Raw genomic sequence first — 21,437 nt, forward strand, 5'->3', positions numbered from 1 at the left:
GCTATTTATATCAAGGAACTACTACTGAGAAGGAGAGCTTCTTAATGCTAATGGAGAAATCATAATAGTTAAGATGAGCCAGTGATGAAGTGTAATAACTGCTGAGTTTGTCTCACTCTTTACACCAGTCAGCTTAGATCTAAATTTAAGGGTTGTCAAACCCTTAACTCTTTCACATATATGCCTTCTCCCAGAAGAAGGAATTTTTTTTTGATGCTAAAATCAGTTTGGTATTTGTATGTCATCCAGTGAAGGCACTGTTTATTCAGGAGGGACTGGAAAAGGAAGTTTTTTTTGTGATCTAACCTGAGGAGTTGCACAGCATGACCACATATCCTGTCACAGGTCATTCTTGGAGGAAGATAACGCATACCTCCCTTCCCGTAAAGCTTCCAATGCAAGACGATGCCCCAAAGAAAGGTTGTTTAGCAGTAACAAGTGACTCCTTCACATATCTCTTGTCTTAGAATTCCCAGTTTCCAACATTACCAATAAATCCATTATTATTATTATTATTATTATTTTTGTTTAAAGATACTTGCAATTTCTTGAGCAACACGGAAGAACGTGGAGACACTTCTGACTGCATGCCCGAAGTTGTCATAAACATTCACATAAGGGCGGACCCATGAAGGCAGCTTGCCTCTTACATCGCTGGTTGTGAACCTGGTAGGATTAGAAAAGGAGAGAATTATTTGCCAGATGGCCTAAATGAATTAAACAAATTCAAGATCATGGTCCAAAAAGACAAGAGAGGAGCAGCAAGACAAAAGGGATTGCAACAGCGAAGTAAATATAATGGAATGATGTCTGCACTCAGGAGAAAAGGGCTTTGTTGATAGCAGGTACTATGCAATGACCCAGTTCGTATCTTTTGCCATAAAGTCTTTAAACGTGCAACAGGATTACTGAACTGCAACATGCTCAGTATTCCCTGTCAGGCCTCAACACTGAAGGCTGTCAATTGAAGAATTGTTGTTTCAGCAATATAATCTTTCCATATTTTCCTCCTCTCCAAAACTGCAGTTCTGTTATCTGCCTTCTCAAATGAGAGACGGAGAAAATGTAAAACTTAAGTGGCAATCACACGATTTCCAGTAGCATGGGGTGAAAATCTAACTCTTGCCATGCAAATTTTGTTTTTTCTTTTAAAAGACTTACAAACATAAATTCAGCAAGTTAGCTTGGTTTGCAGTAATACCGTTAAGCTCTTTCTGCAGCTCCAAGATAGTATATTTTGGGAGCAGAAGATAACAAATAATTGAACTGCTTTAAGAAAATAATCATCTTACCCATTAAATGAAGTCATTCAACTACTTATGAACTGCAGCCTTCTCCTAACAGTAACCTCAGCACATTTACATACAATATACAAACACATTTTGGGTTACAAAGATATTGATACATTTATATTCCAGAACCAAGGTTTCACCTGTGGTCACACAGGAAAATAGCACCATAGTCCTGGCGATGTCTGATGACCCTGCCGATAGCCTGATTAACAGCCCGGGAAGCTTGCTGATTGTACCACTCACGCCCAGATAAATACTGCAATAGGTGGGAAAAAGAATTAACATTATTTACCAGGTGAAACATTCTCCATGATGTACAGTTATTATTTCCTTCTAAATCACTAAAAAATATATCAGTAAGATCTTCCGAGCAATCTCTAAAAGCCTGGGAAAGCCAAATACTTTGCCTCAAACATCACACCTGGCTTACGGGACACAGAAGACCCAACTAGTAATATACAGCTCCAGGATATATTTAGAATGTGATGCACTGAGAGCTTTTGTACTCCAATAGACTGACCGTATTATTTAATACCTAAAAGCTATCTTGCAGGATAATATACTAAATTTATAATGCCATTCATTCTTATGCCTGAAGCAATACCAAAAAAAATAACCCACAAACAAACCAGACAGCACAAGCATTTTTTCTTGCCCACCCTCTTTTTGGTTGAAACAATTCCCTCAGAAAGCTGCACGGATGACATACACGCAAAGACTTCAACTGAAATTTTAATTACAACATTTTTTGGAGCCTGTATTTGATTGCAACCATGTCAGTGGAGACAGAATTTGGAACCCTTAACATTATCAGAAAAATGTGAATATGCTTGTGACAGACTCCCAGCGTTGTCTGACTGTTTTCATATTCATGGTCCCACAAGGCTGGGAGGATAAGAAAAGCCAAGTTCCACAGAGGGAGAAAGAAAGACACAGCAAACCTACAAGTAGCCAACAGTTAAGAACTGCTCATCATTACCTGTGCACCCACACAGGTTCTTTTCATTTCATCCAGGAACTGCATCTTTAAAACAACTCTGGGCTCCATACAAGGAGGAAATGGAAGCCCAGTAATGATGACTCCTCGTCCATTTACGTCTGCGAAGTCCAAGCCTTCACTGGCCTGAAAAGAGTGTTTTTAATTACCAACAGGATTTGAATTGACATTTCAGAGATGTTCAGCAGTTACGGGCCCTTTATTCCCATTATATTAAATTCCTAGCCAAGTGCAATACATCAACCAGATTTTTTGCTTTTATTACCAGGACTTTAAACTTGGCTTTATCCTCTAGGAAGCCCTGAATTATACTTCTGCCAATACCATTAAAGAATGTCTTATTCCTGGATAAGTAGAACAGCCCTATTCTACTTCTGTTTAAACATTCCATACCCTGAATTGTTACCAAGATGGAATAAGAACATGGTTAATCTTCTTTGACATTAAAAATGAACAGAATCATTTCAAAGCAGTAATGGAAAGTTACCAGAAATCTGCTCAGAAAACACCAGATTCTAATTTCATATTCACCAGATGTGCTGCTTACATCTGTACAAGGAGTTGTCGTCACTCATGGCCTTGTGCATGCTTATGTCCCATGCCTATGCTGCCAAACCAGTGAACAAAATCAGAGTTGAACAGACAAAAATAATTCTGGGGAAAAAAAGTTGGTTTGTTCTTCAGCTGAATCATTTTCCCATCTCATTTACCACGCTGCACAAACAGCTGTGGTGGAGTATAATATCACAGATGGATGGGGTAGAACGACCAACTCTAGTCTGCTTAAACCAGCACAATCAACAAAAAGAGAAAGCACAGCATGCACTGCCATCCACCTGGAGCTATCAATTTTATCACATTCCCTAAACTAGTAAGGCGACTAGAGCAACTGTCCCAGAATCTCCTCTTTATGAAAAGGACTGGTTTTCTAGGATTCTTTCAGGAAAGCGAGAACAGAAAAAGTTAGCTAAAATCGACTGTCAACATAGAAGTTGAGCAGCAACGTCAAAGGGAACCTTGAAGTAATGGCTGAGAAGGGAGCTAGTTTTCGGTAGCTTTTGACAACACAGCTCTTTTGGTTTATCTTCTCAGATATTTCCAATTTTGAAGTTATACTATTAACTCTCTGTTTACAATAAACAAAACAGTGCACTACTGAAAAGCACGATCTCTTCAAAGACTCCATTCCTCTGAGGGTGACACTGTATTGTTGGAAGGACAGTAGAGACCATTTACTAGAGTCCCAGCAAAAAGAACAATAGCTTTTCTGAATTGATCCAACAACCACTTTGATGAAAAGGACTGAAGGTTCAAAAGATGTTGAGTCAAGTTTCTTTTGGTAGACAGCAGGCAGCAGCAAAAAGACTCTAGGAGTAATTTGTGACTTGGCAAATATTTCCACTGGTATCATAGATCAACGTATCAACACTGTTAATCATAAATGAAAGGTCACTGAATACTCCCTGGGGACCTGAACATACTAAAAATTCCATCTTGAAAACTGAGCAATACTTTTTAGTTTTCAGCAATGTTGTTATAACATGATTGACTGCTGTTTTTTCTTTTAATCCTCTTCCTAAACTCTTGTTCTCATCCGATGAGTCAAGTTTGCTGTGAGCAGCCAACAGGAAATGTATCACGATGCTCATTCCCCTTAAAGAACTCAGAGGTGTATCCCTTTGATAAGAACAGGAAATAAAACATACGTATAATGACATAAATTTGAAAAGGCCTCAGGGCATCCCATTTTTCTTCTTGTTGTTTTTTTTTTTCCCACATATAACTACAGTCACACAATGCAAATGTTCTTCTTAAATCCCAAATGACATCATGTCCACTACATAATCTGATCTCAGATAAAATAAATTCTCATTTACATTACCTTTCCCCGACATACTGCAAAAAAAGCAGCTCCGTTGGACTTAGGACAGACAATTTTATCATAGTATGCATCCATTACCTAAAAGATAAACTAGTTTAAGTAAAAATGGTATTAACATTTGCATCTGTCTAAATAGAAACCTGTACTAGGTAAACTTGACTTGTCCACCAAGATGTGAAATACAATTAATTTGACTTAGTACCATTTTGTTTACTTTTACTAATTGCAGATATGAGAAGCCATTTGGTCATCAAAACCTTTATGTTACAGTCAAATCTAAAATGCATATGGGGATACACAGAAGATGGGTATCAGATACTTCTGATAAGAAGGTAGACTATGACTGCCCTGTGCTCCTACAAATCCTTGAATAAAATCAGCAGACAAAGCAATTCAAGGGTATTACTCTTAGAACCAAATAGAGCAGCTATCAATAAACAAGAATAAAGCAGGGAAAGTGTGGAATTTTCAATAATTTAGAAAGTTAGGACAGGATCTCAAATAATATTCAACAGAACATGATTCACTAGCAAGCAGAGACCACGAAAGCAGATAAACATTTTTTTCCCCTATGAAGAAACTGCATTTTAATAAAAGTCAGCCTATAAAACTAATGTTGACCATGAGGTTAGAGAGAGAAAATCCATAAGCTACAGCAATCTAGGTCAAGAATCTCCTTTAACAGTTCACTAACAGGACAAAATACTTGAGGTACCCTCAATACTGGTTCAGAGAAAAATCAGAACAAATCCTACCTAGCATCTTCTGGTGCTACTCCTATTTTTGCATTATGTTATGTGTGTCCATCTTTTTAGCAAAGGAAGTTGTCCAGAATGTTCTGTATTCCAGTGTTTCCAAACTAAACCTCTTTTATTTAACTTTGAATTCTTTCCTTTAGAAACTGTTTTTATTTTATGGAGCAAGGAAAATTCTCAGAAATTTGTCTCAAGGGTAATATATATCTGTTTGGTCTCTTTCTCTCTTTCTCTGGGGAGAGAGCTCTTGCATAAACATTAGTACCAATCTGCTACTTAAAAACATCTTTAATCACACAGGTACTGCACAAATTAATAAACACCCAAAGCATGACAAGGTGGGAAGAAATGGTCCACAAACCAAAGATACCAGCTACTGAAGTGACAGCTTTCTACTATGTCAATTACTCAATAAATGTGCATGTTTGCTGCTGTTACACATCACTGGATTTCAAAGGAAGACTCTACCTTGCACAATTAGGTGAAAGAGTAAAGGAAACATGAATAGAAAAAGATATAGTTCAAAGAAGCTCTTGGAGCATTTTGATTTTTTTCTAGGAACATGCGGTTAGCACCTAAGCACATGATAGAGAAGGTATTTAAATATCATAATAGCTTGTGGAAACATAACAGGTATGTAATGCAAATTACCAACCTCTGTAAAGCTTCCTTTATACTTGGGTTCCACAAATATTGGCTTCACTTCTTCTATTCTTTTAGCAAAATCATGCTCCTGTTAAACAGATAATGAACATATGAGAAACGCCCATGTGAAAGGAGACTTATACCAGAAATGACCATGGGAAAGGAAATGGTCACGGGCGGTCATCACAGATGCCTCTCACCATCTGTTCTGCTCTTGCCAAACATGAGGAGATGGGTGCAGAAACACACAATTCTAATGACACCGGGAAAGCAGTGGTTTTTCACAGGTGGTGCAACTCAAACATTACACTGAACAGAGGTCCGTTTATTTTCCTTCCAACTTGCAAGTTCCCAACACTGACCTCTCAGAGACCCACCCATTCTGGGGTCAATTCACTTTTAAAAAATTTGTTATGATATCTTTGTCCCAGCATTCACTTTTAAGGAGGAGGAGAGTATAAAGCAGAACTGTTCTGTCAAATCTCACTAGAGACGCTCAAGTCATGAACAAAGCAGTTTTAAAAAAAAATTACAGTTCCAATGGCTACAAATTAAAAACAAAGATTCATCCTGGGATTTTTATTCCTCTCAAAAGCTGAAACACTTGAACAAACTATAATTTGGAGGTTTAGTAAAAAGTAGCGTGGTGAAATTAAGTGAACTCTAAGACCAGATCAGACAATGTACTAATGTATTATTCCTCCTTACTCAGACTTTTTACTTTCTGAATTTAATAATTACTTATTAACAAAGAATTTTGAATGAGCATTGTTAGATAGCATAAATACAAATGGTCTGAAGTGTGCAACTAAGTCACCTATAGACAGACAACAATTAACATACTCTCCAATATTCCAAGCTCTTATCCATGACAGGATATGATGGGAAGAACACCAACAGTCCATGAGGTACAACTCGCACAAGATTACCTGCAACAAGATAGGGAAACGTAGAGTTCAAAGCAGTTTTCTCCTGGAACAGAGAGCACAGACTGTGCAAGAAAAGTAGATCAACAACATGGCTTCTCTCCATAATCTTTTCTGCTTCCTTGACATTAAAGTTGGTGTATTAGAAGTTAAATTAAAAAATAAATAAATCATTTCAATAACCTTGTTGTCAAGGTATAAACTTCAGATTTTGTTGTTGCAAAAGTCAGTGTTACAGGTTTTCTAAAGTGTAGCATTAACAGGATAAAAGATGTTACAAGTACAACAAAAGCCTAGACAAAGAGATACAACGTTACCTGCTGTATTTTCAAATGCAACAGCAGGACCTATTTTCAGATCTTTAACATTTCAGACACCTTCCAATAATTTTCTAGAAATGCTGTACAACAGTCTGTTTCTGAAATCCACACACCTCACTTACCAATTGTTTTCCCCAGAGAAGATAAATAGTCCTCTGAAAACCTACAAACAAGAACAGTCAAGTACCATCATTGTATTTCCTCCTCTCCATTTTTTATGCAAATTTACTTCCTGATATTCATCTAAAATAGCACATCCATACTCCCAATCACCCATGCCAAACACACGGTATTAGTAATACTGGCTACACGATGCTATTACTATAAATTTTATCCTTCGCACTGAAGATGATCTAAGTTTCAATATTCAACATCTAACAAGTTGAAACGTGCAGCCATACAAGTTTTATGATTAATACTAACATTAGGAGTGAAAGTTCTGCCAGAAAAGTCTGTAGATGCTCTGAAGCCTGACTACCATTACAGCTATTAAAAATAATTATTGGCGAACTAGGTGTGGTGAGGCTTGGGGGGGCAAAAAGTGAATTTGGTTGCTATGGTTATTGTTTACTGGGGGTATAAGCAGAGTGAATCACTTAATGTACTGCTCTACAACGAGTAGGATTTATCTGTTTCTTCCAGTCCTGACTAAAATGTCACCTGTTCCTTCATGCCTCCACATTTTTTTCTTTTTAGTTCCATGTAAATCTGCGCACTTTTTTTTTTTTTTTTTTTTTCCCAGGAAACTTAAATATGCAAGGCAAAAAACCCACAGATTTATGTTTGCAAGAGCTGTAAATACCAATATCACCAAACAGCTGCTGTCAAGACACACCTAACACTGTGCATTCCCCAGCCATTCCCACTCAAGAGACAGTATCTTCAACAAATTAAATGAAACATCATGATAAGATTCTGAAAATGAAACAGTCAGTCTAAGGGTTTTCCAGAACGCTGCTGCTTCTCTGTGAAAAATCAGTTATAATTGTTGAGTCCCTTTCCACTTCTGTGGAACATTTGGGATTTTTTCCCTTTTTTGCAGTAAAAACTTTAGATCCATTTTTGGATTTCTCCATACTGCTGAAAAAGAGCAAGTCAGGCCTGCAGCAGGCAAAGTTACAGAATTCTCAGGCAGAGTTTTAGGTATAATGTCGAAACTGGAAGAGATTTATGAATGTGATATTTTAAAAAAATAGGAAGAAAATTAAATGGAAGAACACGTATATCACACGGAGGGAACTATTCTCATTTCAAAGTACTATAGAAGGATGACAACCCTAAATACAGTACTGGCTCAAAGGCCATGTCGCTCTTTAGTAACGTCAGAGCGCAGAACTGTCTAATATGTGCAGCAAAGCATGAAGCTACATCTTAAAATGATACGCTGAGATGCCAATGAGATCATTACATTATGGAACAGAAGTCAATATACAATGAACTTATATACTCTGGCATTTCTCGCTGGCAGCATTTTTATTTCTTCTATGGAAAAAGCAAAAGCTGCAGAAGAAGAAGCAGTTTATTATGAAGACAAGAAAGACATGGGCAAAATGATGAAAGACCAGAGAAAAGAAAGAAAAAATGATGAAAAGCTTGACAACAATTTGGATATCTTTTTCTTCAGAAGGCACTGCAGAGGTGGAGACTAATCATGACAACAAACTTTAAATACAGAAATAGTTGTTGCAAAGGCCAGCCATTTTTCAAGTCAATTAAGCTTTCAGCAAATAAATTTAGAATAGGGATTCATGTCAGCGAGTGTGGGCTGCTCCGTAACAGGAATGAAGGTGGCACCTGAGCACAATATGAAGGCATGCAGGGCAGGGGCCCTGCCACACTAACAGAACAAGGCAAGCAGGAAAGACTCAGAGGGAGTAGTTAGGCTCAAATCCAGATCATCAGGCAAAGTCATGGTGATGGGGAAGGTCCAAGGTCAAGCCAGGAATGGAAGTCAGTAAGCCAGGATCAGGTCCAATGACATTAAGTGTCACAGTCCTGTGATGGTGAGAAAGGTCCACAGTGACAAGGAGGACAAGGTCAGGAAGTCAATCAGCAAGTCAGGGTCAGATCAGTAGGGCTGACAGCCAGGTGTGGTTATGACAGAGCTGGAGATGTACTTCTACAGCAGCGTGGGCATGGACCGAAGGCCTTGGCCTGAACTTAAGTGGAACTCCTGAGCCCATGCTCCACTCCTGATCTGTGGGTGGAGGCCCCTCAAGGCTGATCAGGGCCATTAAGGACTCTTAGTGCACTCAGTGCCCTGATGCTCAACCCCTTCCAGCCTTCCACTTCTAAACTTGCTACAGTAGTGGTTAAATGGTGTTGTTATTCAGCACAGTGCTCACCCAAGAAAACAACTGCAGAGATCACGTATTTCACTAGAGTCTTCCTTCAAGAACCAAAACTGTAAGAACCCATGACCCCAGTGAACTACGTGGAATCCTGCTTTACCTCCTTTCATAGGTAGAAGTGAGCATGGCTCCATCAGGTCCTTTGGGAATGATTCCAACCCAGAGCTGGTGTTTATCAATAACATGAGGATTCTCCAAGATAACAGGAAAAGGGCTGAAGAAAGAGGAAAACGAGACCCAAGTCATACTCACTCTATGATTCCCTACTAGCTACCAGTCCAGAACACTCAGAAATACTGAGATAAAACAAAAAATCACGAGTTCAAATGATGCTTTTTCAGTACTGTAACTGTTCACACACCTAGGTACTTACATCTGCATTTCCATTGTAAATGATGAGAGTGGAGAGAGAGTCCCACTAGTAAGGATAATTGTCCTGACCCCTTGTCGAACAAGATCATGCATGCTATATCCAGGACTGAAACACCAATAGCTTAAGGTCTTTCCTGTATCAAATAAAGAGAAAACACTAAGAAGCAAGCCTGTATGGAGGAAAAATCATGAATATGAATTAGTCATATTATAATTCATGACTAATTCTATGGATATAGCACACAGCAGCATCTGAATTTCTAAAACTAAAAAGACCAGCATATGAAGCTAGAACTCCAGATGTATGTGTGCTTTGCTTTGCTCTTTTCAAATTTAATTATTATGGCAATTCACTAAATAGTTTACAAGATCATTGCTCATTCACACCTTAAGTAGATTACATTTTAGTCAGAAGATTGTTATAGAAAAGACAGAGCATCAGAGCATTCTGTCAGCAAGTAATAGGCAGATTGAGTAGATAAAACTACTTCATCCTCCATCCACTGATCCATCTTCTGCTGTCACTGACAACTGGAAGTGGAAGCATGGTGGGAGAACTGCAGAATACTGGGATAAAGGACAAATGACCGAAGTTACTCAAAAATACTTCCACCCTTGCACTTGGTTGAAAAGAAATCTTTCACCATCAGGAATTTCCAAAGGCTAAGAAGTTTTCACATAGTCTTTCCATTTTCTCACACCCAACTACCAAACCCTTCAACTTTTGCTCAAATCTTTTGTGGGATACGGATATAGAAATACATGCCACACTGAAAATCTGGCATACTATAAATTATCAACACAAAGGATATAAAGAAAAGCAAGTTAACCCCACTACTGATTTTTCTCATTGCTCATCTTATAGCTGTACAATCGGTGGCCCTGCTGAAAACTTAGCATCAGCTTTTCAGAGACATCCAAAAGAACCAGAAAAGGAAATGATCACCTACGCCAAGAACAAGAGCACACAAATGAAACATTAATCATGCAAAACAGAATCCAAAAGCTAAATTCGGTAAGAAATCCAGTATCCACATATCATGTGTGTGTCATTTAAATATATACATGCTTCTTCCAAAGACTCCATTTCCAACAAGGAGCTGACAGTTTCAGGAAATCCCCAGTAATATGTCCCCAGTGAGTCACTTACTGCTTAGATTTACAAGGGGAGAACATTTATTTTAAGCTAAAGCTTTATCCTCCCATCTCATTTGGGCAAAGCCAGACAGAAGATGTCTCTTCATTTCCAACCTGAACCTCCCCTGGTGCAACTTGAGGCCATTCCCTCTAGTCCTATCACTGATTATCTTTCTTTCAGGTAGTTGTAGAGAGCAATAAGGTCTCCACTGAGCGTCCTCTTCTCCAGACCAAGCAACCCCAATTCCCTCAGCTGATCCTTATAGGACTTGTGGTCCAGACCCTTCACCAGATTCATAGCCCTTCTCTGGACACGCTCCAGGACAGAAAGCATAAGAAGTGTCAGAAGCATAAGAAATTCCAGCATAAAAGCAACTGGTATGGGATGGCCTAAAAGAGAACACTAACCACTCACATTTGCCTCACCAGCACTTGATTTGAAATATACTTCTCTGCAACCCTGCAAGAGGACTGCCAGGCATCAATTCCACAGTTCTTGGGGAAGCTGGAACTGCAGTACATTTTTCAGCCTGGTGCTCTCCTATTATGTCTTTAAGGGTAACAATGTTAAACTGTTTTTCGAAGTCCCAATCACTACCAGGAAGCTTGGATGCTACACAAGGTAGATCTCTGCAGCAGCTTGTTCCATTCCTAGTACAAGGACAGTTAATCCAGGGATAAATGGTTTGAGAGTAGTTTATGACACGGTGATTTAGAGCAAACCAGAAGCAAAAGCATTTTATTTTAATGTACAAATGCAGTTCAGTATCACGTTTTTAAGTGGCATCAGTAGCCAGGACAGGTAGCTAGGACTCTGGATGTTTCTAACTATCCCAAGCTATGTCATTTCCCCTCATCAGTCACAATTTATAGAGAATTAGGCCCAAGGGCATCATTTCTATAAAATCCCTTAAAAAGAGATATTCTGAAGAGGTTTGCAGCATTCTTATAGAGTATCCTACACCACTACAGGGAAATGGGATCTGATCAGTCCTGGATGGCCTCTGTATATAATGCAAGTCTCAACACATTGCTATTGTGAATACTGTTTGGATTTGAAAAGCAGAGATATCCATATGTGCTTGCTAGATTACAGAAGAACTGTGTCACTGCTTTGTATCATTTTTGATTGAAAATCCTCCCAATTATGCATTAAGTCTAGTGTTTCTGTTAGCCCTTCCCTGCACACATACTTCGAAAAATCTACTTAAAATTATTCCTGTAACTTGAAACACTGATTGAGCAATACCTCAGGAAAATGGTATCTGCAGATTACCAAACAGCACTTTTTCTGTTCAGAACAGTGAAGGGAGCACTTACGTTGTGGAAAAACTTATGGGGACATTACATGGAAAAAAAAAAATCCTGAAAAGCATTCTTTGAAAAAAGTCACTTTTGCCCTTATGAAAGGACTTCTGTGAAATGAATAAATACATTCTCAACAGCATTTCATTGAATAATTAAGTAGATAATGAGGCAAAGTATTTACAAAGGTCCTTGGAGAATATTCTGTTAAAGAAGGCTTAGGCAAAAGGATCTGCATCTCTCTTCTTTAATCAGAAAATCCTTAGGAAATGGTTTATGAATGTTTTCCAGACAACTATTTATTAACAAAATTTAAAAATACATACTACTACTACGAAAACCACAAAGCTCTTTGTTACAGAGCTTCAGAATAAGCCAACCAACTATAGCTCCTCCACTGTATCTGATCATTTTCAACAGAGAACTTTCAATAATTAAGAACTTTCAGTGAATTTACTCATATAAAACCTTTGGCACACATTTTCAGTACCATATTTATGCATGGCTCTTCTTGTAAAAAGGTAGTTACAGCCTTAGCAACACTAGTTTTGCATTTAACACAACACAGTAATAGAGAGAAATATAGTTCGTATGAGGGTCGCAGAACATTTCCTAAACTTCAATGTTAATCCTCAAGGATTTCCTATTCTTACACAGGTCTGAAGACCTTCTTTACACTCATTCAATCAGCTGTTCCATAATGAAGATTATTTTCTTTCATTGGAATAACCGAAGTAGAAAAATTCCAACGCAAAGTGCACACAGCAGCACTGGTAAAAGTGTATTTTATATTGAGATTGCTTATGCCACCTTGCCTTCAGAATGAACCACACAAGTGAAAAGTGCCACCTAGAGTCATCATATCCACAGCAGAGCTGTACTTAGAAAACTGGAAAGTAACACGCTGAAGCAATCTTAAAACTCTCCAAACTTATCAAAGTCGCAAAGCCTTAAAAATCTACCCTGCTCTAGAGAGAGAGAGCTCCAGGACAACACGAATGCCCCAGGTCTCCTTGTATTACAGTAAATGACTAAAACGCAGATCAGGATGTCATCAATTGCGTTCCCTTATTTGAATCCAAAGGAGCAGTTGAGTAGTTTTCAATGTAGCTTTAGCATAAGCCTGCCAGAGTACAAGTTCTATACCTTGTTTTTTTGCAGCTGATGAATCCCAGACATTCGTCTTTTGCTTCTTCTGATTACTGTTTTCCAGATGAATGTGTACCTGAAGGAAAATAACAGTGATGCTCCTAGAGACTGCTGCAGAAACAAACTTGCACTTCATCCCTCGAAAAACCTAGGTTATGTTAAGGGTAGTTAATGTAATTAATGCCATTTTATGGTAATAAGGTCATATAACTTCTTATCTGTCTCTCACGTTTTGTTTCTAGTCTGTCATAATGCACCTGACAAGGAGCACAGAAGCATATCACGACAAACAGCCATTTTCAGTCAGTTTATGGAAGCAGTATGTCATGGGCTGCCCTGAACAAAAACAAACACCACAATTACTTGGGTATTGTCTACCAGGTTATAACTTGTAAGCTAGAACAAGTATTATGGCACTAGAAAGACTTCCTTTATCTGACAACAAAAACAGCCTCAAGTCTCCAACTTAAGATGAAATTTACTTTTGACTTGAAACAAGATCTGTTCCTAAAACTTGTTATAGCACCACAGTTGTTGAGTCCCAAACTCTATCTAAATAAGGACTTTGGGTTTGTTTTTTTTTGAATGACTGTACTGTACTTGGTTGGTATTAGGTTAAAGTCAAATAATTTTTCAAACTCTGATTATTTTTATTGAGAAAAAAGGAGGAAATTTCACTCAAGCCTTATGAAGTACTTCTTCACAAATGGTACTGCAAAATATGAGTCAGCCAAGAAATCAGTTTGCTGGCAGAATACACTGATTCTTGCATAATTTTCAGTATCAACATTTTAATAATTCACATTTTCTGCGCTTATTTCATTTTAGATAAAACTAAAAAAGGTTATTTAAAATTTGCTGTGTAGATCCCCTTTTTCCATAGAACCTAAACTAACCACATTTCCTTTTTTTTTTTTTTTTTCCTGGAAGAACTTACATACCCTCCTTGTAGCCAACACCATAATTTGCAATACTATCCGCATCCTTCTCAGTCTTGAATACACTAAGCACAAGCATGAAATGCCACCATGGAAAAATGCAGGACTCACAAAGCTTTCCATACCTTATAGTATCTGGATATCGACTGAGGTGGCACAAAACTTGTTGTGCCTTCTGGAGGATCGATGTTGAATACTATCTGGAAAACAGACATAAAGAAACACAAGTTTTAACAACTGTTGCCAACAAAATCCCTAACATATCTTTGTAATGAGAAGTATCTCCAGAAAAATCACTGTAGGGATAACTAAATATATCTCCTTGCTTCTGTAAACTAATTAAAGTGGAAAATGTTGAATACATTTTTACAGGCAATTTCTGCTAACCACTTGACTTTCTCATTACTCCAAACAATACAAGCCAGTATCTAAATATATATTGAAACCATACAAATGACAGTGTTATTATTCACACTGTACTTGACTTCTGGCTGTTGATGAACATAACCACGTTGCATGCTCAAGAGATCAGAGTCACAACCATGTGTAAAAGAACTTTTAGAATTCCCTCAGTTAAAAATTTCAGTCACAATACCCTACATTAACAATATTCTTCCTAGAGAAAAATCAAGTTGTAAGCATATTTAGTCATCCATATTTTAAATGAAAAAGAAATCTAACAACTGTCCTGAACAGAATTATGCTTATCTTTTCCTGTACATGATGTCTTATGACTAAGGATGATGATCTTTCAAACATATGGCATTTCATGAAAACAGCTGTGTTTCTCAAATATTTATAACTTCTGTTAATTTTTCTAAACAAAATTTCTTCAGACTTCTAAAAGGAATTATCTAAGCTCACAAAAATATTAGCTAGTTACAATCAGAATGATGTTCTCCACTAGTCAGAAAAAAAAAGTCCTGGAAAAACAAACTTCTAAAATATAGCCAAAGACATTATGTACAAGAAAGATTTTATTAAGTGTTCTTCTAAAAGAAAAGAAAAATAATAATAATAAAAAAAGCTGGTACGAAGTTAACTGTTGAAGTCAGAGCTCTGTAAGAAGAAAGTGCTGTTTTACCAAGCAAGACGTTGACTGTAACCTAATCATAGTGTTAATTTGTTATCAATTTGTTATCTTGAGATATTTGTATGTGCCAAATGATTTGGCAGTAACTGTCCATGTGCACACTCTCAGCAGTAGATGAAGAGATCTCAGCTTTCACTGAAAGATGTACCATCCAATTCAAATAATCTTTCATCTATCACAAGCTAGAAGAGCACACACAGTTACCTTTGGCCCCGTAGCGCCCTGTAATCTGTAGGCTCCAGTCACTAGCATTTGGCTTCTACTGCTGAGTCTCATCACCTTGCAGCTTTGAAACACCAAAAAACTAATTTAAATTTAAGGGTACCTCCTGTTCCCCATGAAAGAACCAAACGTTTTCCGATTCACTGATTTCAGAGTGTCAAGTTCTAAAACGTAAGAAGTTTGGGTGAACAAAATCCAGAGATAACCACGGAGACAAACATATCTGGAGCAGCAGAATACATACAAAAGCAGAAGTAACTCTTATTAGCTTCTAGAATATGATAAAGCACAGTGCCAAGAAATTCCAAGAGATATTTCAGGTGACAGTAATGAATCTGATCAACCCACAACACAAGGACTGTGATAAAAAAAAAAAAAAAAGAACAAAAAATGGAACTGTGATTTCTCTTCTACAACCTCTTTTGACCGGAATTCTTTTAGAACATTCCAAAATTCCTTAGGAGAAGACCCATCCCTATGGCACTGAAGCTAAAAAATCCACATCCTGTAGTAGCACTGAACTTGTCAGGGCAGACCACATACACATGTTGCTCACAGATAAGGAAGATTCTGAGACCCCCAAGTGACTTGGGGAAAGCCAGGAAAACAAGGCATTTGCCAGCCACACCGGTTAAGCTAGCAGGGATTGCTTTGATAGTGATGGTTTCAGAAAGCAGCAAAGTTTGAATGCACTTCTTCAACTACTTCGTAGTTTTTCATGGGTGTAATTCTGCGGATTCCTTTTTGGAATCTGGTAAAAGGCAACTCCTTTTGGACAAGTGTTGTCTCCAACTGCACAGCTGGCTGGAGCATGACTCCATATACTATCAGGAGAGAAAGAGCTCAGCAAATCTTATTAAGTAAAAAAAGTGAATCATCTATTGGATTACTTTGCTAACAAGTTCACTGTCTGACTGTTCTCCTGCAAGTGTCTAATAATGTTTTTTGGAAAAATTTTAAAGGTTAAAGATTACTCTTTTCTACTAACCTTCAATTCGTGAAAACAAGGATTCAGATTTCAGCTAAGCAAGTAAAATCTTAGGTGAAAAGCAACAAATTAAATGCTGTGTAACTCACACTTACTCTTTGTAAGATTTCCTAGCAATCACCAGGAAGACAACATGAATGCTATCAGTACATTTTGGCACAAATGACAAACCTGAGCTGTGTCATTCAAAATAAATAAGTACAAATCCAGTATCGTGCTAGAACTTTTAGAGAATGTGGCTAAATTCAAATCTGAAAGTATAAAGGGAAATAAATGTGGGAATGTTATAAATCCTTCAGCAAAAAAAAAGAAAAATTGAAGTACATAGTTGCTAGTGCACCGAGAGAGAAAACAATTACATAGCAAGTTTTTTAGGTGTTCTGAAAATAAGGACATTAAGCAAGAGCTCATTTGCATGCTGCTGAATGCAGGGCTGGACACAGAAGTAATTCAGTTTTCAGATTTAATAAATTGCTGTGGTTTTCCTCATTTTGCTGTCACAGATTTCACTCTTCTTTTGCCTGTATTTACATTATTTTATCACCATTTTTATCACTTCTGTGTTTACAGGAAACACAGATTACACTTCTAAGCAGCATATTTCCCAGCAGAAAGATCTACAAGATGAGGTATTTCTGAAAGTCCGTCAGCTAACCTATTAGGCAGGCTACCAACGAACAGAACAAAACCAGGGAACTACAAAAAAAAAAAGAGACTGAATATTGACAGCCACAACAGTCTCTGAAGACTGGGATTTCTTGTATCGATTATAATTTTTAATAAGGAAAACTGAACCAAACAAGAAAAAAACACACATTAAACCAAGACAGAAAAGCAATGAAAAAACACATTAAAATCTCATTATTATTACTGTCACCTACCTATTCAAGTTAAGGGAAGAAAGATCTTTTTAATCCAAAAGAAACACAAGTATTTGGGAAGAAAAGGTCTTATTTCACTTATTAGGAAATGTCTAATTCAACCTAAGACCGCCAGTGACTCAGGCAGTGACAGATTTCAGGCTCTTAAATTACCAGGTTGCGGGAATACAGTCAACTGTATCCCAAATGTCAGCAGATTTTCTAATATGCAACGGTATAGCTAAAATGCTATTTGAACATTAAGTTCTCCAAACTTTATTGCTCAAGAATGACTCAAAAACATCACAGCTTTGATCAACTTCAGAGGAAAACCAGAAACTGAACTTCAGGCCACTGGCCCATTGCACTTTCTCATTTTATGTGAAAAACTGGGCCCCATAATTGATATTTTTTAATTGCACAATAGTGAGAGTATTGACAGCACCATACATGTACACGCACACTTTGAAGGTTCAGTTCCCGTGGCACTGAAAGGAGCTTTATTTTACTGATCCTTTAATTTAATAATTAAGTGGGAGAAAAAAACAACAATTTTTGTTAGCTTTGTTACCTTAGCCTGTCTTGATCTTTTATGAGATCTCACATTCCCAAACACTGCTGCTCATATGTGCACTGCTCAATAGTACAGCTCCACCTGGTGGTTGCTAAAACCAGATAAATTTAACAACTCCAAAAAGGGACCTCAGAACTACAAAAAGAATAACCTGGGTAAAAATCAAAGTAGATCATCTCATTAGGCAGCAACTAAAAAACTGTACATTTCCATCAGTGCTCAACTATATGTATAATCAAGAATAAAATTGATCCCTTTAATGATATTGCACATTTTTTAAACCAACTCTTCCATCTTTCAGGCATATATAGCTGCAACATCAGTTATTTACCTGGATAATATCTGAAAGCTTATGCAGTCCAGATGTATTGACAAATACCCCAGTACCTACAGAGAAGAACACCATGATCACTTTTAAAACACAAATATACCATATGGATATATACAAATGCATGTATCTAAACAGCACAGCTCCCTGTGAACGCAACTTGAAAATATTATCTGAAGCAAATAAATTATTTCAAGTTTTTCATCATTATTCCAGATGCAAAAAGAAATGTAAAACTGGCATTCCAAATTAAGTTTCATGTTTCTTCCACATTAGGAAGCTAAACTCAGTTTCTTAGAGTGAATGGACCTACATTTCCCAAAAAAAGGGACCTAGCAGCCAAACTTAATAAAATTATAGAGGTCCTCAGGGTCGGATTTTAGTTTTTAAGAGTTTTATAATTTAAATACAACGATGACTTTATCGTCTTCACCTCAAACTATACAAGCTTCCAATTACTTAAGTTAGAGAGTAAAGTCCAAGTGAAATGACAAACAAATTTATACTCACGGCTTGAAAGAAACTGTAAAATCTGCTCTAGTGACTCCAGGAGTGAGGATTTGGTCTGGAATGTTATTTGGGCCTTTGCAAACAGATCAAAGATGTAGCTGCAATTTAGAAAGAAAAAAGCTCAAATCAGTAAACATTGTAAATAATCACATGGACACAATTACTATTATTCTTTTACAGCTAGAACAATTTCACCATGTAGTAGCAAAACATGTTCTTGTCTCTCTGTAAAAATGAAAAAATTATGGGAATGTAAATAAGTATTTGGTTATAAAGATAGCAGATAACATGGACATGACAGAAGGCATACTGACCACATCCTTTACATTTTTCAGATTTATCTACAACACATGCATTAATGATCTAATTAAATAACTACAATACATTAAATTAGAATAAGTTTTACATGCAATTTCTACAATTTCTAAACTAATGCATGTAGTACACTGTAAAGAAGTGGACTTACAGAGCTCTGGGATACCTCAAACCAAATCACTGCAGCACTGGTACCTCAGTTTAAATTATTTCTTTGTGTAAACACAAAGAACTACTTTCATAGGCAAGAAGCTCACGCTAGACTGAAACTTAATCTTTGTTTAGAATTTATTGTTCTTTTAAGATGCAAACATATTACTTATTACCTTCCATTTTTGGTGACTCCATTTTTATTTGGTGGCAACTCCACTTCATCAATAGCACTTTCCAGCTGAAGAAGAATTTCTTTGAGGGAACGAAAAGAGAAAAAAATTAGGGTTCATAAACTCACTTTAGGGATTCATCTGAACCCCTTTTTCAATCAGACTTTATTACGAAAGTTATTGGCTCCCTCTACTGAAACAAGTGAGAACTGCCTTAGAGACAGCAACCTAGCTGTTTTCTTGATGCTGAAAACAAATCAAGATGATTAAGAGCAATTTCCTAGATATCAGGTCTAAATATTTTATAGAACTTTAACAAGTTCTTATGACCTCAACTCTTGAATTGCCTGTGATACTCATAAAATACAGTTGTCAGCTATATTTTAAATTCTTCTCCATAGATGGGGAAAGTTGTTTGTGGAAATGCTTTGCAAACATGAGACATCTCAAGCCCTCGCTATGATTGCTACTTAGCATCACATTCTTACAGCAGAAGAGTGCAACTAATATATTGCCAGCACACTGACAAGATTAGAAAATAAGGGAACTTCTGGCAAAGAAAGGAGTGATGTCTTCATCTGGCAATGCTCTCACCTTCAGGGGAAGTAACTGCAACTAAACATTCCACCAAATGCTCAGAAAAAAGAGACAACTTAAAACTTACATGAATTTCTCAGTTATGTGCAGATGTCAACAGAAATGCTACATGAACCTGATTTATAGTTGTTGGTCAATTGCCTTTCGAAATTGTTTCAACAATTTTTAGCAACACACACACAAAAAGGAAACTTACTCTTTATCTTTGCTAGATCTTCAAGTTCCATGTTCAGCCCTGGTGAAGAAATGAAAGATTTCAAAAAGGATGTTTCATGCCTGTTTTATTCCTAGTTTCTTTTAGCCTTTTCAAAAATTATGGATACGAAGTCAAGGTCTGTGCATACAGAAAGAGATCTGTATTCCACTCTCTGCTCTCTTTCTCATGAAAGACCCCTTACATCACATTGGTTTGGCCAAAGCTTTACATGTTTGTCTGACATTAGTAATGAACAATAATTTATCTACTACTGAGAGTCAGTTTTCCAGAAACTTCTAGCTATTTGCTAGTTCTGCTTCCCAGAGAAGCAGTGGTTTGTGGTTGTCAACACACCTGAATTGTCCATTTCCATATTGAACTCAGCATTTACTTCTTTCTGCTGAACTGCTTTGGCTTGTTCTTCCAGTAGTATATTTAAAGTATCAATTGCTGAAGCCAAATCGTAGGCTGTCAAGTCAAAAGAAGATGACTCTTCACACAACTTTTCCTAAAATATCAAGGAATAGAGGCATTACTTGGACTGCACAATGTGCTGTTTGCTCAGGCAATTACAAAGATAAATAGATCATAAATGACCAGGCTTGACTTCCTTTCTGATCTCCAGCTCAGGCCAGAGGACATTTTCACATACCTGAAGACTGATTACTACTAGGCATCCTTTTTGCCAAACACTTTTCCCTTTCCTGCATTACTGATAGTTGTACATCTTCCACATAGCAGCAAATCAGCACCATCAAAATCACTTTTGGTTTTAATAGGCCTCACATCCTTTGTGTCCTTAATGTTGCTGCTCATAGATTTTTCTTGACATCCCTTGATGTCAAGTTTTGAGCCAACAAAGAGGAAGATCTCCGAAGGCAGCACTTCTTTTTTTGTCTCCAGGAATGAAGACTTGGAAATATGACAAGAGTCGTGCTTGTCATCTACTGCACTTGGACAACTGATGTGGTTGAGCTTTAAGAATGAGCTTCTATGTCTTCTTACACCCTCAAGAACTCTTTAAACAAGAAAATGAGCACCCATATAAATCTGGAGATCTACCCTTCAGGAAAAAACTACCACTTTGTAGAAAAATCACAGTAGTGTCAAAGGACTGTTAATTAAACTACAAAACTTGAACTGTAATTGAAACGAGAAATATTCAAGATATTTAACAGTAACAACAGAAATAGCTGGGTACAGATTTTACAGACTATTTGTAACACAACAGTGGTCTGTTTTTCTTTTTGGATGAAGCTTGAAAAATGGTTAACAGAGATGAAACTACTTACCACATTGTGAGCTTCATCAAGTATTACCACGGTCCCCTTCAGGTCTAAGTTGTGTGCTCTCCGGCTCTGA

The 21,437-nt window shown here is 37.3% G+C and overlaps 1 protein-coding gene across 1 annotated transcript in view; it reads right to left on the bottom strand.

The window, feature by feature from the left end:
• The window catches only part of RTEL1 (regulator of telomere elongation helicase 1), a 45,597-nt gene that overhangs the window by 18,882 nt on the left and 5,278 nt on the right, over positions 1-21,437 (bottom strand). The window contains exons 9-25 of the mRNA XM_032198640.1: positions 21,368-21,433; positions 20,430-20,583; positions 20,076-20,114; positions 19,286-19,364; positions 18,645-18,742; positions 18,138-18,193; positions 14,195-14,269; positions 13,129-13,207; positions 9,542-9,674; positions 9,269-9,382; positions 6,940-6,980; positions 6,415-6,500; positions 5,582-5,659; positions 4,172-4,249; positions 2,272-2,415; positions 1,433-1,548; positions 543-666 (exon numbers count right to left, since the gene is read on the bottom strand). Coding sequence (XP_032054531.1) covers positions 543-666; positions 1,433-1,548; positions 2,272-2,415; positions 4,172-4,249; positions 5,582-5,659; positions 6,415-6,500; positions 6,940-6,980; positions 9,269-9,382; positions 9,542-9,674; positions 13,129-13,207; positions 14,195-14,269; positions 18,138-18,193; positions 18,645-18,742; positions 19,286-19,364; positions 20,076-20,114; positions 20,430-20,583; positions 21,368-21,433 — 1,560 coding nt within the window. The remainder of the gene's footprint in view (positions 1-542; positions 667-1,432; positions 1,549-2,271; positions 2,416-4,171; positions 4,250-5,581; positions 5,660-6,414; positions 6,501-6,939; positions 6,981-9,268; positions 9,383-9,541; positions 9,675-13,128; positions 13,208-14,194; positions 14,270-18,137; positions 18,194-18,644; positions 18,743-19,285; positions 19,365-20,075; positions 20,115-20,429; positions 20,584-21,367; positions 21,434-21,437) is intronic.

Source organism: Aythya fuligula, chromosome 16 (genome assembly GCF_009819795.1).
Source record: "Aythya fuligula isolate bAytFul2 chromosome 16, bAytFul2.pri, whole genome shotgun sequence".
Classification (NCBI taxonomy): domain Eukaryota; kingdom Metazoa; phylum Chordata; class Aves; order Anseriformes; family Anatidae; genus Aythya; species Aythya fuligula.